General features: G+C 34.2%; 5 protein-coding genes across 6 annotated transcripts in view; 3 read left to right on the forward strand and 2 right to left on the reverse strand.

The window, feature by feature from the left end:
• Positions 1 to 4,366, forward strand: part of LOC18110262 (GDSL esterase/lipase 1) — a 54,777-nt gene extending 50,411 nt beyond the window's left edge. The window contains exon 7 of one of the 2 annotated variants that reach the window (XR_008057793.1): positions 4,233 to 4,366. The gene's annotated coding sequence lies outside the window, so the exon portion shown is untranslated. Of the gene's footprint in view, positions 1 to 3,908; positions 4,059 to 4,232 lie in introns of those variants that run through there. The other variant, XM_052448654.1, reaches the window with a different exon arrangement.
• Positions 2,287 to 4,366, forward strand: LOC18106575 (GDSL esterase/lipase 1). The gene is made up of 6 exons (XM_024588556.2): positions 2,287 to 2,739; positions 2,823 to 2,944; positions 3,093 to 3,206; positions 3,293 to 3,523; positions 3,607 to 3,868; positions 3,970 to 4,366. The coding sequence occupies exons 1-6, from the start codon at positions 2,490 to 2,492 to the stop codon at positions 4,191 to 4,193; spliced, it is 1,203 nt and encodes a 400-aa protein (XP_024444324.2). The 5' UTR covers positions 2,287 to 2,489; the 3' UTR covers positions 4,194 to 4,366.
• Positions 4,367 to 7,172: 2,806 nt separating this feature from the next.
• Positions 7,173 to 9,685, forward strand: LOC18106574 (protein GAMETE EXPRESSED 1). Its single transcript, XM_006372443.3, has 6 exons — positions 7,173 to 7,764; positions 7,864 to 8,451; positions 8,529 to 8,655; positions 8,743 to 8,929; positions 9,051 to 9,198; positions 9,284 to 9,685. Exons 1-6 carry the CDS (start codon positions 7,289 to 7,291, stop codon positions 9,534 to 9,536), a joined length of 1,779 nt encoding a protein of 592 aa, XP_006372505.1. The 5' UTR covers positions 7,173 to 7,288; the 3' UTR covers positions 9,537 to 9,685.
• A 171-nt stretch (positions 9,686 to 9,856) lies between these two features.
• Positions 9,857 to 12,342, reverse strand: LOC18106573 (pentatricopeptide repeat-containing protein At3g14330). Its single transcript, XM_006372442.3, has one exon. The coding sequence runs from the start codon at positions 12,200 to 12,202 to the stop codon at positions 10,256 to 10,258; it is 1,947 nt and encodes a 648-aa protein (XP_006372504.1). The 5' UTR covers positions 12,203 to 12,342; the 3' UTR covers positions 9,857 to 10,255.
• Positions 12,343 to 13,141: 799 nt separating this feature from the next.
• Positions 13,142 to 14,829, reverse strand: LOC18106572 (uncharacterized oxidoreductase At4g09670). The gene is made up of 2 exons (XM_006372441.3): positions 14,224 to 14,829; positions 13,142 to 13,983 (listed from the first exon to the last, which is right to left on the reverse strand). The coding sequence occupies exons 1-2, from the start codon at positions 14,683 to 14,685 to the stop codon at positions 13,360 to 13,362; spliced, it is 1,086 nt and encodes a 361-aa protein (XP_006372503.2). The 5' UTR covers positions 14,686 to 14,829; the 3' UTR covers positions 13,142 to 13,359.
• Between the last annotated feature and the right edge of the window lie 764 nt (positions 14,830 to 15,593).

Raw genomic sequence — 15,593 nt, forward strand, 5'->3', positions numbered from 1 at the left:
TAAATTAAAGATCATTAATGGAATCTGCTATGGAAAGAATATTCCGCAATTCTAATTTTTAGATTTTTTTATTCCGACAGCAATTTTTAATGCTAGCAAAATATTTCATTGATATTTTTATTGATATTAGAAATCATTAACGGGATAAAAAAAATTAATGAGCAACCTTTTAAAGATAATATTTCATTAGTAATTCCATTGATATTTTCATTGGTGTTAGAAATCATCAATAATTTCTAATAATAACAAAATTCTCTCTAAATACTGATAGAATACTCTTTTAGCATTCCTTAATTTTCTGCTAGTGTTTAACGTAAATAACTTCTTTTTGTTTTTCAATTAATCAAATTATCATACTTTAAATTGCATACTCATATATTTTTTTACTTCCTTTAAAAATTAACTTAAAAACTTATTGCACCAATGAGAACTAAATACCTTTATCTTGTAAAAAAAAAAGTAGGTTGCAGTCGAGAAATAATTTATTTCCATTTTAATTTTGTATTTTTGGACAATTTTTTACCGTTATCTTGTAAAAAAAAAAAGTAGGTTGCAGTCGAGAAATAATTTATTTCCATTTTAATTTTGTATTTTTGGACAATTTTTTAAGGTTTTTTGGGCTAATAAATTATTATTTTTTAAGTTTTAAGGGTGTTTATTAGATTTGTTTTTATGAAAATAATAAAAATAAATTTTTAAATAAAAAGAACATCCTCTCAATTTTTAGTCACTTTTACTAGAATTTAGATGTGGAAGTTACACGTCATTTGTTTCTTAAAAAAATTAGAAAGATGAGAAGTTTGAAAAAAAAAAAAAAAAAAAACCTCGAGATGCAGGGCCTCGGCTAGCAAACCCTCATGCTTAGACTTATTTTTAAAGGTTCCATCTTGCTTAGCCACCTAGTACTGTGTGCCTTGCCTTTTTTTAAAATCTTTTTTCCAATAATTTTGGTGTGATTTCTTAAATTTTAATTAATCAAATATTTATTAGTTATATTATTTTATTAGATTCTTAAAGTGATTAAGTATATATTTAGATATTATTTTAGTTAAAGTCGATCATTTTTTACCATGTATTTTAATAAGATTTTTTTTTTTATCAGCAAGCATTCTTTTTATACATCCTATCATATATTTTTTTTCTTAAGCAAAATTAACATGTTGTTTTATTGTGAGGGTCTATTTTTTTATCGTATAATTAAATAAAATTATAAAAAATAAAGTTATTAAATTCAATTAGATTCATGACTTGAATCGTTAGTGTAGTATGTTAACTCAGGTTGAATAGCTTCGATCTAAAATGTCCTCGACTTAATATTAAAAAAAATCATCTTAAAATTTTTATTGAAGTCAAACTGAGTTTTGGTTGATCATCTGACTTACTTTTGAACTCATCAAGTCAACTGGGTTATATTATATTAACCTCCACATAATTATATCAGAAATTCTAGCTAACCAAATAGTTAAGTTGAGAGATTTTTAAATTGAGTCGTATGGGCTGAGGTTAATGACACTACCAAAGAGTTTTTGTGGCAATATTTGAATATTATGTTATTCTTATTTTTTTTTTTAATATACTAGTGTCTAGGTTGTAATTTTTTTTATAATTCAAACTTGCTTTTAAAATAATAATAAAATGTTGTCTGAAAACTAAATAGTTTCGATAATTTTTTTTTAAATGAGCGTGTCAGCTAGACAAACAAATTCTAATTAGATAGATATTTTTTCCTTATTTTAAATCATCCAAATTCTTTTGGATATGTATTCTACTTTCTTTTAATTTTTATTAAATGAAAGACATGTAGGAAGTTAATTTTTTTAATAAAATTAAAAATATTAATAAAAGAAGGAAATATAATAGAAAATTAGTTTGTTTAAACAAAATTTAAATTATTATTTCTTATAATTAAAATATTGTTATATAATTAAATATAAATAATTGAAGAGTTCTTTGTAATGTAAAATCGAATATTTTAATTTGTATTTATTTCAGCTTGACAATTTATTTTTTAATATTTATAGGCACTTATAATTTTTAATTTATTTTATTAAATATATACATCAAATTTTAAATTTACAAATAAATTTTTTTTATAACTAAAAAATATATTATCAATCCTTGTACAATTTTTTTTATATATAAATTTTTTAGTATAGCATGTAGTAGCTCGGGTAGTATTTCATAAAGCACCGGCCACTAATATTTTTTTATTATCATAAAGACAGTGTATACATACTGTATCGGATCGGTTGCACAATCATTATAGTCTCCTACCACCTTAAAGTCAACCTGTTAAACTACTTGTTGTTCTCCCACAAACTCAGACACACTAACTTCAGTGCTAGCCATGTCATCAACAGTGACGTCTGATAACGACAAGAAATAAGCATCTGGGGTGGTCTTTATCAGTTTGGTTAGCATTGCTCATCTTGTTCTTACCTGTAAAGGAGAGCGCTGAGAGAATCAACAGAAGGTGAGCTCCTGGAGAGATGAGAATTTCAAGGTCCAACATTAAGAATTGTTTCTTGGTATTTTGTGCAAGCCTTCTGGTTGCAAGAAGCTGCCATGGTTCTAAGCATGTTGCCTTATTTATCTTTGGAGATTCATTATATGATGCTGGAAACAATAAGTACATCGAAGATGCTCCTATCTTTTCAGATTTCTGGCCATATGGAGAAACCTTCTTTAAGCATCCCACAGGAAGGCCTTGTGATGGTCGATTAATTCCAGATTTTATTGGTAAGTTCATTACAGTTAAGAGCACCTTAATTCATTCTTTTTTGTTCTTTCTTTTCTTATTTTTATGAAATGTTTTGTGACAGCTCAATATGCAAATCTACCTTTAATTCCGCCATATCTACAACCTGGTGACCATCAATTTATGGATGGAGAAAACTTTGAGTCAAAAGGGGATCTTGTTCTCGCTGAAAATCTCCAAGGAATGGTATGTCTGTCATCATGTTGTTTTTTTCTTGGTGGGGTCTTCAATGTTATTGATCCCCACCACTTTTCGTCTTTTTATAAATTAATTAAACTCGAGATCTCTCTTAAATCTTCTAAAGGAATAATGAGATTCAATGATTTTTTTCAAGGTGATAAGCTCTGAAATACAACAACATCTACAATCCAGTAGTCATCGATTTATAAATGGAGTGAACTTTGCATCATCTGGAGCTGGTGCTCTTGTTGAAACTCATCATGGATGGGTATGTCAAGAATACAAAGTTTACTGTCTTAGATATGTTCCATAACTTTTGTTTTTGGTTTTTCATTTTTTCCCATTTCTTGGAAGGTGATAAACCTTAGCACTCAACTAAGCTATTTCAAGCATATGAAAAGGCAGTTAAGGCTTCAACTAGGTGAAGCAGAAGCTAAAAAATTGCTGTCCACAGCGGTTTACATTTTCAGCATTGGAGGCAATGACTACTTTGCAGCTCTAACACCAACGCACAGTTTGCTTCAATTCTATTCAAGAGAAGAGTATGTTGGGATGGTTATTGGCAATATAACAACAGTGATCCAAGTAATTTAGCATGCTAAAGAACCATTCTTTCTCTTCTTTCCAAGTTGATCATGGATTATGATTGCGTAATTGTACTGTTCCAGGAAATATACAAGATAGGAGGAAGGAGATTTGGATTGTCAACGTTGATTGCTTTGGGTTGTCTACCATCCTTGAGAGCAGCTAAACAGGAAAAAACAGGTGTGTCAGGCTGCTTGGATGAAGCTACAATGTTTGCAAAGCTACACAACAGAGCACTCCCTAAAGCACTCAAAGAGCTTGAGGGACAACTAGAAGGATTTAGATACTCAATTTTTGATGCCTACGTTGCTGGAAGGGAGAGAATTAATAACCCTTCAAAATATGGTAATTCCTGTCTATAAGCATTAAATAATTAAAGATCAAGGTCCCTATATAGATTTCCTATCCTTGTTATGAATTTAAATGTGATTTCTCCATATATGAAGGTTTCAAGGAGGTTCAAGAGGCATGTTGTGGCAGTGGTCCTTACAGAAGCTTCCCTACTTGTGGTCAGAAAGGATATCAATTATGCGACAATGCAAGTGAATATTTCTTCTTTGATTCGGCTCATCCAACTGAGAGTGCCAACAATCAATTTGCGAAGCTAATGTGGAGTGGAAGTCTTGACATCGCGAAGCCTTACAATCTTAAAACACTGTTTGAGGAATAGCCGAAAATAGAGTTTATTTTTAACGAAATGCTACGTTAGTTTTCCTTTTGATTTATGGAGAAGTCCAACTAGCTTTGGACTTGTGTTTTTCTGGGACCTGTTTCACGGTTGTAGATCATGCATGGCCAAAATTTCTAAATTAAAAATTTTAAATTCCGAGGAATTTTATGGTATTGTGTGAGTAATATTATTACTTACTTTATTTTAATAATTGAAATATCAAAATGAAGAAAGAGAGAACATGATGTGGGAAACAAACCACTTACTGATTTAGGAAGGGTCTAAGTTGATCCTCGCCAACTGAACACATGCATGATTCCAAATCCTCCAAACTTGCTGGCATTGTTGTAGTTGATGGTGGAGTGATTCTTCCTCAGTTTGACAGCAGCAACATACATTTTCTACTGGTGTAATTATTCCGTGGTGCTGCAAAAAACTTTTTAGTGTTCAGTCTATCAAGAACAGCCAGCCAAGTGAAGAATTCTACCTTTGGGAGAGCGGTAGGTTTCATACATTGGGGATGTTCATGGTTTGACATGGAAGCAAAAACCCAGCCACAGCTGCGCTACAAGATTTCACAGTATAACCACCCCTACTGTCAAGCATCCATATTAGTTTATCATCCCTATCTTGGTGTAAATATGGTGCTGAAAGCATTGACTGAGGACGAGTTTCATCCTCTTTCTCTCATGGATAAAGCCCTGGTCCGCTCTGAAGCTTGTCAAGCTCCCATTTTCGAAATCATTGCTAGCTGATGCAGAGCTGATTGGTCCAAATTTGGAAAAGCAATTACCCCAAGACTGAAACCTTCTGCGAGAACCCAAACCAGTTCCATCCAACTGTTTTGGCTTTGAAAGAGCATTCCACGCTACCTTATAGAGTTTTCTTTCATAAGACACTCCAGTTCCACCCCTCTGTTTTGGCTTTAAACCTATGTGATTGGGCTTTATTTGATTTAACAGTTTATAGATGAATTAAAGAAAAATTGTAGTGTTCAATTCTCCTCTTCCCTTCTCTCCTCTCCTCTCCTCTTCTTCTTCCCCCTTCTTCCCTCGCTTTTCTTTCTTTTTCTTTTTCTTTTTCTTCTTCTTCTCTTCGTTCTCTCTCCCTTCTTCCCTTCTCCTCAAATCTCTCTTTGTCCGGCATCAAGAACTCTCTTAATATATGCAACACAAACAAAGATTTCCTTCAAGCCTTTTAATCTACGATATCATTCAAACAAAAGTTTATCAATTTGCAAGACCGGCGATTTATGAACATAAACTATTTAAAAAAAAAATTAACAATCCAAATAGTTACAATCACAGACAAAATTAGTGGACTTCATGCTGCCATAAGATTTAGCAGAAAACATCGATATCTAGAGAATTGATCTAGTTTTCCAGTTGCCAAAACTTTGTGTTTCGGACGCATTTCCAATCTCTTCCACGTACCTATGCTTCCATAAATCATTGTTCGAACACAGACTCTGCATCTTAGAACTAGCGCATTCCATTCTGGTAATACAGGTGGTAGGAATAAACCGAGTATCAAACCTTGGAGGTATAAGGATCTTTTCATTCTAGTTGAGAGATTTTCATCTCAACCGGTTAATGTATCCTTTGTTCATTTCAAATGGACTTTTGAGATTTCTTGAATGGATTTGGAAGTAGCAGAATGATGAATCCGTTAGGTGGAAGTTAAGGAACAAAATCCAATAATTATGGGAGGGTTTCAATAATTACTCTAACTTATAAGTATATCATCAGCTGGTGCGTAAAAAGTTCTTGGATTTATATAAAACCTTGAAATCTGTTTGCAACACAACAATATATTTGTTACAGTTCACGTCTTCGATTTTATGCATGCAAGATGATCTCTCTCTCCCTTTAACATTGTGTTCTGCTGGGAACAAGTGTGTTTTAATAACTTGGTATTTAATCAGGCCTTAAAATTAAATTACAGTAGATCATTTGTGACGTTGAGGTTTAATATTGCAACGTTCTGAAATCTTAGGTTAATTTTGAAAACGAATTAAACGTAAAAGGAAAAAATATAAAACCTGGTGTAACATGGAAATAAAAGATTAATGTCGGTCATGGAAGAAGTGACTTTTCGAAACATCATTAATTTTCCTAGTTAATCAAAGCATCATGTCTCTTCACAATTCACTTTATATATATATATAAATATATATCCTCTTAATACCACCACCACCCCCAACCCCACCCGGTGATCATTCACAAACAAGTATGTATGATCTCTCTCTCTCTCTCTCTCTCTCTCTCTCTCTCTCTCATTCATGGATTTTCTTTTCTTCGTTTTTTTACGTATAATTCAGGTTTAGGCTCCAAGGATAATCGTGTCAAAACTCTAAACATGAACATGGCCCGGTTTTTTGCTTTTTTAAAGGATAAAAAAGGCAGCAGAAGCTTTGTATATGAGAAAAGGAGGGAGGGGTAGCTGGAGAAGAAGTTAAGAAAAGAAATCAAGTGAAAGAAGATAAAGAGAGGATCCCTTTTTGCTACTTATGGTTTCTTTCTTTCCATTTGTTTAATCCATCATATAAGTAATTAATTGTAAAAGAAAATTAGAAAAAGAGAAAAAACAAAGAAACGGTTAATTGAAACGGTTATGATTTTAAAGAATTTTCTTAATTTTGACTTAATTTTCTTAAAATAGTTGATATGTTGCTAATTTTAATGGGAAGATGACACTATGTCCTGTTTTGAGTTCCTTAGAATTCTTGAAGTTATCTCATCTTTGATTTATTGGAATATCGTAGAATGTTTTAAGAGACAATTTGACCATTTCTACCTTTTCTTCTCTTTTCTTTTTTTAGTCTTCGGAAGTCTCTGTCTCTTTTCTATTTTCTTCTCTTTTAATTTCACTTTCAAACAGTCCTTTTCATGCTAAAAATCACGCCCTTTTCCTTTTCTTGCACTCCAAGTTTCTCCACCTCTTTGTTTATACATAAATATAAGGCTTGTGTGTATGCTCTTTAGCATTGGAAACATCTGCTAATTTTGTTGAACTGTGTACTGCAGGTTTCAGTCTTCTGGTGGAAGATACAGAAAGTAGAGTAACAAAATCAGGAAGAAAAGAAAATATAATTAATGGGTTCTTATAGTCAGATTTTGTTTCTCGTAATTTTAATCTCACTTACATTAAGATGTCAATCATGGGGTTGGTTCTCTTCTTCAACAGAGACTCTCTCCACTGATAATTCACAGACAAACGGTTTGCCCCGTGGTTCTGTGGTGGAATTTTCTATGAATGGTCTTAGTGATGGGAAGGGGATGAAACTGGTCGAAAAAGCCGAAAGGAAAATGGTTGGCACGAATTCTTGTTGGCAGAATGCTTACCAGAATCTCTTTGCCGGCTGCTCGCAGATTCTCGCCGTCGAGGAGAAGCGGTGGAGACTTGCTTGGCACCTTAGTGATTGCTTTCAAAAGGACTCTGGACGGCCAGCTTTCCCTTATTGTGACACAAAATCTGCCATGGTTAATTGTCTCAAAAGGTTGAATGACAATGAGCACAAGGTTTATCTTGAATTCTCACTGGAAACCAATTCTATCTGCTATCAGTTACAGTTAAGTATAGTTTCTTTCACTGTTCTGACCGTTCTTCTCTTGTTTTATACGATGTGACAGAAACTAACAAGGATTTTTTTATGTGCTATTGCCTACAGGGCCCATGCCTTCAACCATAAAATGGAGAGACTGGTGAATGATCTTAAAAATTCAGCAGAATACACGGAAGAACAGTTAGAAATTATTGGAGGAAAAACACATGTCCTGTTGCAGAGATCGAATCAAATTCAGGATTCATTGAGTTCTATTGATATTCAGGTTGAAAATGTAGCTCAAACAACGAAAGATGCAAAGGATCACATGGATGTTTTATCTAAGCACTCTGAAGCTGTTTATAAGCATTCCAAGGAAATTGCACATTCTCAATCAGAGCTTCAAGAGGGACAAGCAAAAATGAATGAAAATTTGAAGGAAGGGATGTCGATGCTTCATGATGCTTACACCAATCTGGGCCAAGAAGTAGACAATGTGAGAAACGAAGCTGTGGAAATAGAGAAGCAGATTGGCAGAGTTGGAGACACAATGTCTTCAAAGATGGAAACTTTACAAAACTCAGCTAATGACATTGAGAACATGGCTGGGAAGTCCTTGGATAAACAGAAACAACTTCTAGATGGGCAATCCAATGCACTTAAGGGTCTTCAACTCCTAACTCAATTTCAATCAGAAGCACTAGAAGAGAGCAGGTAAGTAGGAAAACAAAATTACTGTAATTACAAGTAAATAATTAGAGAGCTTAATTGAAATTATTACCGAATTACAGGAGTACGCTGCAACACTTTGCTGAATATGGCCATAAACAGCAGGAAGAGCTTCTTCAGCAACAAGAACAACTTCAAAAGGTCCATGACCATTTGGTAGAAAATTCAAATTCAATATTGGCCGCTCAGGTTAGTGTTTTCATTGAGGCTTATGATTTCCATGATAGTTTTTGTTGAGACAAGGATTATATGAGACATGGTTTTCCCATTTTTCAGGAAGCTTTCGAATCAAAGCAAGCAAGCATGTTCATTGCTCTGGAGAAGCTGTTTGCTTTGCAAAACGCTATGTTGCTTGAATCACGAATAATTAAAGCTTTCATCCTCTACACTGCATCAATCTTTATCGTTTACATGTTCACCAGTACAAAGCAAACATATACCATAAGAGCGAGGCTTTATGTTGGTACGTATGTCTTGTATTTCTCTTATTTTCTATTTTGTCTTCCTGTTTTTTTGGTATTTAAATCAAGTATTGAAGGTTTAAATAGGTCTATAACTAGTTTAAATCTGATTTTGGTTCACAGGTCTTGCTGCCACGTTTCTGGTAGAAGTAGCAATGCTTCGGCTCACAACAAATAGTATAGAACGACAAACATGGCTAATCAATGTGTTCAGGTTACTCTATGGGATTCTTGCCTCTATTCAGTTTCTACATGCCATTTTCACATACAGGTTGGTAAAAGTTGGATTTATATCAATTGGGTTAAACAGCATTTAGATTTCCCACATCTAATAGATTCCTTTACAAATTATGCAGGGATTATGAAGTTTTGAATCATCACTTGATACTAAACCTAATGGATAAGATTAATGTCATGCAAAAAACTAGAGAGTTATCATGGGAAACAGATAGTGATGTTGACTGGTCTTCATGGATTCAAACTGAGTTAGCAGAAGGGGGTGACAATTTGGAAGACCCTGACTTTATGGTTCCAGAAGAAGTTGCAGAGAATTCAATTACTGCTTCCATGACAAGAACGTATGATCTTCGCTGCCGCCAGCGTCGGTGAAAATTTCTTGATTTCTACTAATAGTTCATGACTAATGTTTTCTTCCCCATCAATTCCTGGTTATTTTTATCCTTTTCTTTACTTGAACACATCTCTGTAAAATGCTTGTTTTTTTAACACAGATTTACATGGCTATGTTTCTTGAAGTTGTTGGTTAGTATTAGCTCCGATAGTGGTACTTTTATCTTACTGTGGAGCAAGAGGATGCATAAGTGGAATTTTATAGGCATACTCTTGCTCTGCTTGCATCTAAAGAGCAAACTGAAAGTCCGTTTTACATGACATCACCAGAAGTTACTCTTCGAAAATGAATGAATGAATAAAACCAACAGCAGAGGACTCAAAATATTATTATTGCTCTCCTGTGCTTCCGAAGACAAGGAGTGCACTTTTACATGATTCTAAAAATGCAGTTCATTTCAATCTAATTTGCATGGTTCTAAAACATTCTCATCTAAACTTTCAATGTCTAGCAAGAGAGTTGATCAGTACTCTGATCCAAGCATTTTGAACCTACTGTAAAGTTTCAATATGGCATAAATATAGTCTGGGGCTTGTACTTAAGGGGAGGATAGTTCTTAATAAAATGTAAACCAAAATTACTTGGAGCACTATGCTTAAAGTAATTCTAGAATGGATTTGTAGTATGAATCATGCGATGGACTCATCAAAGAAGAAATAAAGAAAGGTTCAAAGAATTATGCTCTGGTATAATGGTTTCACCAGTAATCATTACAAGAGCATGCACCTTCTTTGAAATGGTGGAAGCGGTTTGTATCTCTCAAAACAATGACCCTCCCTGTCACTCTTGAAACTATCTTGATCCAAGAGTGACAATCTACACAAACACGAAGGTTCTTCGTTATCCTGATTGGCATTCCGGCAGCAGTATGTATGAGAGAAAAAACAGTTGCTAAGCGCTCACTGTGCCCACACACCCACATTGCCTTTGTTTCTTCATTTACATCATGAAGCACCACATCTGTGTTGGGTATATAACCAAATTCTTCCATGGCTTCCCTTAATTTGTTCCATATCTTCTTATATTCATCAGAATTACGAAACTCGAAGCCTCCACCAGCTACAAAAGAGTGGATTTTATTCTTTACCTGTATCCAACTACATCCAGCCTCTTTTCTGATTCTTCTTGTTTGCATCATCTCTCTAACCATATTTACAGAGTCCCACATCCCTGCATTTGCATAAATGTTTGAGAGCATCACATAGTTCCCAGGATTATATGGCTCAAGCTCAAACAACCGGTTTGCAATAGCCTCTGCAAGAGGGACCTCATTATGTAGGCGGCATGAGTTGAGCAATGATCCCCATATGCTACCACTTGTCTTCATGGGCATGTTTTTCACCACCACCAATGCAGCATCAATTCTTCCAGCTCTGCCTAACATATCCACCAAACAAGCATAATGCTCTAAACTTGGAGAGACCCCAAAATCCATTTCCATTCTATGAAACAATTTCTGCCCATCTTCTGTTAGCCCAGCATGGCTACAACCTGATAGCAGTGCAATAAATGTGACATCATCCGGCCTTATCCCACATGAAGCCATCTCATTGAACAAATCCATCGCCACCCTCATATAACCATTGATTGCATATCCAGTCAACATAGTATTCCATGATGTCAAGTCTTTACTTCTCATCCCATCAAACAATCTCCTACCATAATCAACAACTCCACATTTCACATACATATCCACAAGGGAATTTAGCACTAGGACATCTGGCCTTCTCGCTGATTTAACAATTTGCGCATGTATCTCTTTTCCACTGAGAAGAGCTGTCACGCGCGCACAAATTGGCAAAATTGTAGTTAGTGTAACCCAACTAAACCCCATTCCCTCTCTTTGCATCCTTCTAAACACATCAAGTGCCTCGCCCAATTTATCTTCTTTAACAAAACCAGAAATCAAAGAATTCCAAGAAGCAACATTTCTTTCAGGCATTTGATCAAACACCTTCAAAACTTCATTAAAACACTCGCACTGTGTATACAACCTCAGCAGACCGTTATTCACCACTTGATCAGGCCCTTCACTAGACTTTACCACTTGTGCATGAACTCCTCTACCAACCCACAATTCCCTCAAATCCGCACACGCTTTCAACGCTGTGGAGAACGCAAAATTGCCCGGCTCCATACAATTCCACAACATCTCAACATAAACAAGCAAAGCCTCTCTCAAGAACCCGTTTTTTGAATACCCAATTGCCATTGCCACCCAAACTGACTCCGGCACCCCTTCATTTTCAACCGCATTTTCAAAAATTATGCGTGCCTCATCAAGTTCGCCACATACAGAGAAAAGGGTAATTAGCTTGCCTTTTAAGTTATGATTTTCAAGAAATTTTTCGCTGTATTCTTGTTTAAGGAGCTGTTTATATACTCTTTGGCCATGATGTAACGATTTTTGGGAAATACAAGAATGTAAGAGCTGACTGTAAGTCTCAGGATCAGTAAATTTGGACGGCGAGGATTCGATCAAGCGAATCGCCTCGTCGAGATTGCCAGATTTTGTTAGATATTTGAGGGTTTGATTGAGATTTTGAGGGTTTTTGGAGGGTGGTTTTTGGGATTTAGGGCATGAAATGACAGTTAAGTTGGTTGGGATGGGGGTGTTAGTTAAGACGGAAATGGCGGGAATCATTATCGGAAGGTGGTAGTTGTCGTTTGGCGAGTCTGTGTAGTTTTTAGAGAGAGATCATATAGGGTAGGCTGGCCCATGAGTGGATGGGTTTGAGTTTAGAAATTTGGATAAAAGTGTGATTTCAGGCCGAGCCCAATAATTTTTTTTAACTAAAAAATATAGTTTTAAAATCCCACATCAAAATGATTAACCTAAGTTAATTATTTAAAAAAATATATATATCAAAAAAAAAATTATTTGGAAAAAAAATTATTTTCAAAAAAAAATGAATGAATTTTATCTTGAATGAACACGACGTCAAATCTAAGTTTTTAACCGATTCAGATCATATCAATTTTTTCTTTTATTTTTTTCAACTCGAATTAATATAGATATTGGGTTGGCTGAAATAGTGATAAAAACTCAAAAATAAAAAAAAAATTATTGAAATATGAAATTTATTTATTATGATGGTTTTTTCTTTTGCTCTTTTTTAATAGAACACAATGTCCTTTGAAAAATATTTCTTTGGCTTTTCTAAAACCAAAATATACAATTTAACCATTTAAATTCTTAGAGCTAAACCAACATAGTTAGAGTCTAGAGAAAAGCTAATTGATATTTTAAAATGACAGCAATCAACAAGAGTTAAGGGACTAACTCACATACTTTGAAATATAAAGGACTAAGTTATAACTTCAATCTAAATCTAGGGACTAAAGAATAATTCACCTCTAAACTTGTCGATTGAGAGATATATTAAAGTAATTGAGATCAAATACAAAAAGGAGGCTACAATTCTGAATAATCTGTTTATTATGAATGCATAGTGTTAACCTAAATACAAATAAAGTATATATAGGTCAAACTGAAAGTACTATTCTACCCTTAATAAATAAGACTACATAAATATTATTTAACAAGATAGACCTTAATCTTTTAAAGAATCACCATCCGTAATTTGCTCGGATTAAAATTTCGAGAAATTTATCAATATAAAATATTTTACAATCAGAAAAGATGAACTCAAGCTACTTAAACCAATGGAAAAGCAGCATGTTTTCCTGCAAATTTTAGTAACAATTTATTTGATTGTTATAATAGGAGAGTACTATCTCTAGTAAGATGGCTCAAAATTCAACATGCCTCCAAAATTAATCTAAGACTTGAATATATGATCACAGGTACACGGGTTTGCAATCAAGATCAATAGATTTCTTAATTGCATCCACCACTATTTGAGTCTTTCTGCTGATTTCAGGCCATCTGTTATCCGGCGGGAACCCGCATTTCTTAATGCCCTGCGCTAGCCTAGCAAGCTCTTGAACCATCAAGGCCTCTTGAGGAGTTTCATTATCCACCACCACTTTTTCAGTTTTCACATTCCATCCAGTTTGATCATCCATGAACGTTGCTGGTGATGCCAAGTCAAAAAAAGCAGAACCCTCTTGATAAGGAATGACAAAATCCTTGAGATGCAAGGATCCTTTAGTACCGGTGATCGACAAGTCCATGGATGTATAGGAGAAGAAAGAGCAGTGAATAATTGCGACTGTCTTGTGATCTTGATCATAGTTCAAGCAGGCTGTGCATGATAAAACGATTCCAGCTGAGTTCTTGGTCACACCAGCTGGTAAAGCAGATACAACATTTGGTAATCGGTAATTTTTTGCCCACAAGACTGCTCCGACGCAATACCAGCCCAGATCACCAAGTACACCAAGAGCATCCATATCCTGCTTCACTCTAATATTGTTCTCAAAGAATTCAGGAGGCATTTTAGCTGTTGACGTGCTATGAATCTGATCAGTATCATAAACACAATTAGAGTCGAATATCCAGTTAACAACGACAAATGGAGGGATGGAATTGAAACCTAGGAGTACTTAATTTTTAGTTTACACCAAACCCCAAACCTATGTTCAAACTTGTTGGGAAAAGTCACATATCTTATAGCTAAAAAGTGGAATCTCTAAAGCATTTTCTTTAAGAAATTGATGTCCAAGAAAAAAGAAAGAGATGAACACAAGCACACAACTTACGAAGTTCACTTGTCCAACATGATTGGAATCAAAGAGTAGCTCCTTCATCTTCATAGTTCTTGGATGGTGCAACCACATTGAGCCATCCAAGAATTGCACACCATTTGATACACAGGCTTCCAGAATCTTGTCCAAATCTCCCACATCAAGTGCAGCTGGCTTCTCTAACAACACATGCTTCTTCTTTTGGGCAGCCAAGACTGCCCACTGAACATGAAGACTAGTTGGCAATGGCAAGTAAACAACTTCGATGGATGGATCATCAAGTAATTCTTCATAGCTACCGTAAATCTTGATTGTCTCTGGCAATCCATTTTGTATGGCAAATTGCTTGGCCTTTTCTATGGAGCGACTTGCGATAGCATAAAGAATTGAATTGGGTGCTAAGTTTATGGCTCTTGCCAATTTAATTGCTATTTTGGCACATCCTAGGATACCAAAATTTACTAGATTTTCAGCCATATGTGGTTTTATATTTGGATTTGGCTATTGTTCGTGTTCGATAATTCTTGGAGAGGGATGATGTGCGAGGAAATGATGTTTGGATAAGAAGAATTCGTGGCTTGCTTTAGACCTTAGGACGTTGATAAGGCTAAAATTCTTCTGTGAAGTGTTTTGACTGATTGTTCTATTACTTTTCAAAATTAGGTACAACAACGCCCCAAAACAACCCCTACAAAATACGTGATTAATTTTTATATATATATTTTTTATTATTATTTTAATATGATGTTATTAAAAATAAATTTTAAAAAATAAAAAAATTATTTTAAAATATTTTTATTAAAAATCATTTTAAAAAACAATTACCATCACATTCTCATACATCTCCTTGATAATATTTATTTTTATGATCTAATTATATTTAAAAAAAATAATTTTTTTATCATTTTAATATATTAATATTAAAAATAAATTTTTAAATATATATATATATATATTATTTTAATATATTTTTAAGTAAAACCCTATAATATTTGTATTAAACAGTAAAAAAAAAAAAAAAGTCAATCTCAAATCTTCTTTTAACAGGACTGTCTCCCACATGAAGCTTGTATCTTGATCAACTAAAATTTCTGATAGAATTCATGAGATTCTTTACCAAATCATCAGGACAAAAACAAGCCCCAATTCTCTGAGAAGCCCTCTAATTATTCTAATTTTTCTAATTTGACCATCTCATTAACGCAAATGTTTTAGTTTAACCCCTGAAATCACTTTCTGTTAAATACAATAACCAACTAACTAAAACCTGAAAGCCCGCCTTTCCAGTTTCTGTGCTTCCCTTCCTTCTCTCCCTCTCAAAAGATTCACATCCCCTCTTCTTCAAGAAACTCTCCGTTTTCAAGAATGGTATCCACTACTTCATC

Source organism: Populus trichocarpa, chromosome 17 (assembly GCF_000002775.5).
Source record: "Populus trichocarpa isolate Nisqually-1 chromosome 17, P.trichocarpa_v4.1, whole genome shotgun sequence".
NCBI classification, from domain to species: domain Eukaryota; kingdom Viridiplantae; phylum Streptophyta; class Magnoliopsida; order Malpighiales; family Salicaceae; genus Populus; species Populus trichocarpa.

Coding starts and splice junctions, on each gene's coding strand:
- LOC18106575 (XM_024588556.2), top strand. CDS start 2,490: ATGAGAATTTCAAGGTCCAACATTAAGAATTGTTTCTTGGTATTTTGT. Junction 2,740..2,822: donor ATTAATTCCAGATTTTATTG/GTAAGTTCATTA, acceptor GTTTTGTGACAG/CTCAATATGCAAATCTACCT. Junction 3,207..3,292: donor TTGAAACTCATCATGGATGG/GTATGTCAAGAA, acceptor ATTTCTTGGAAG/GTGATAAACCTTAGCACTCA.
- LOC18106574 (XM_006372443.3), top strand. CDS start 7,289: ATGGGTTCTTATAGTCAGATTTTGTTTCTCGTAATTTTAATCTCACTT. Junction 7,765..7,863: donor TCTATCTGCTATCAGTTACA/GTTAAGTATAGT, acceptor TATTGCCTACAG/GGCCCATGCCTTCAACCATA. Junction 8,930..9,050: donor AAGAGCGAGGCTTTATGTTG/GTACGTATGTCT, acceptor TTTGGTTCACAG/GTCTTGCTGCCACGTTTCTG.
- LOC18106573 (XM_006372442.3), bottom strand. CDS start 12,202: ATGATTCCCGCCATTTCCGTCTTAACTAACACCCCCATCCCAACCAAC.
- LOC18106572 (XM_006372441.3), bottom strand. CDS start 14,685: ATGGCTGAAAATCTAGTAAATTTTGGTATCCTAGGATGTGCCAAAATA. Junction 13,984..14,223: donor ATGTTGGACAAGTGAACTTC/GTAAGTTGTGTG, acceptor GATACTGATCAG/ATTCATAGCACGTCAACAGC.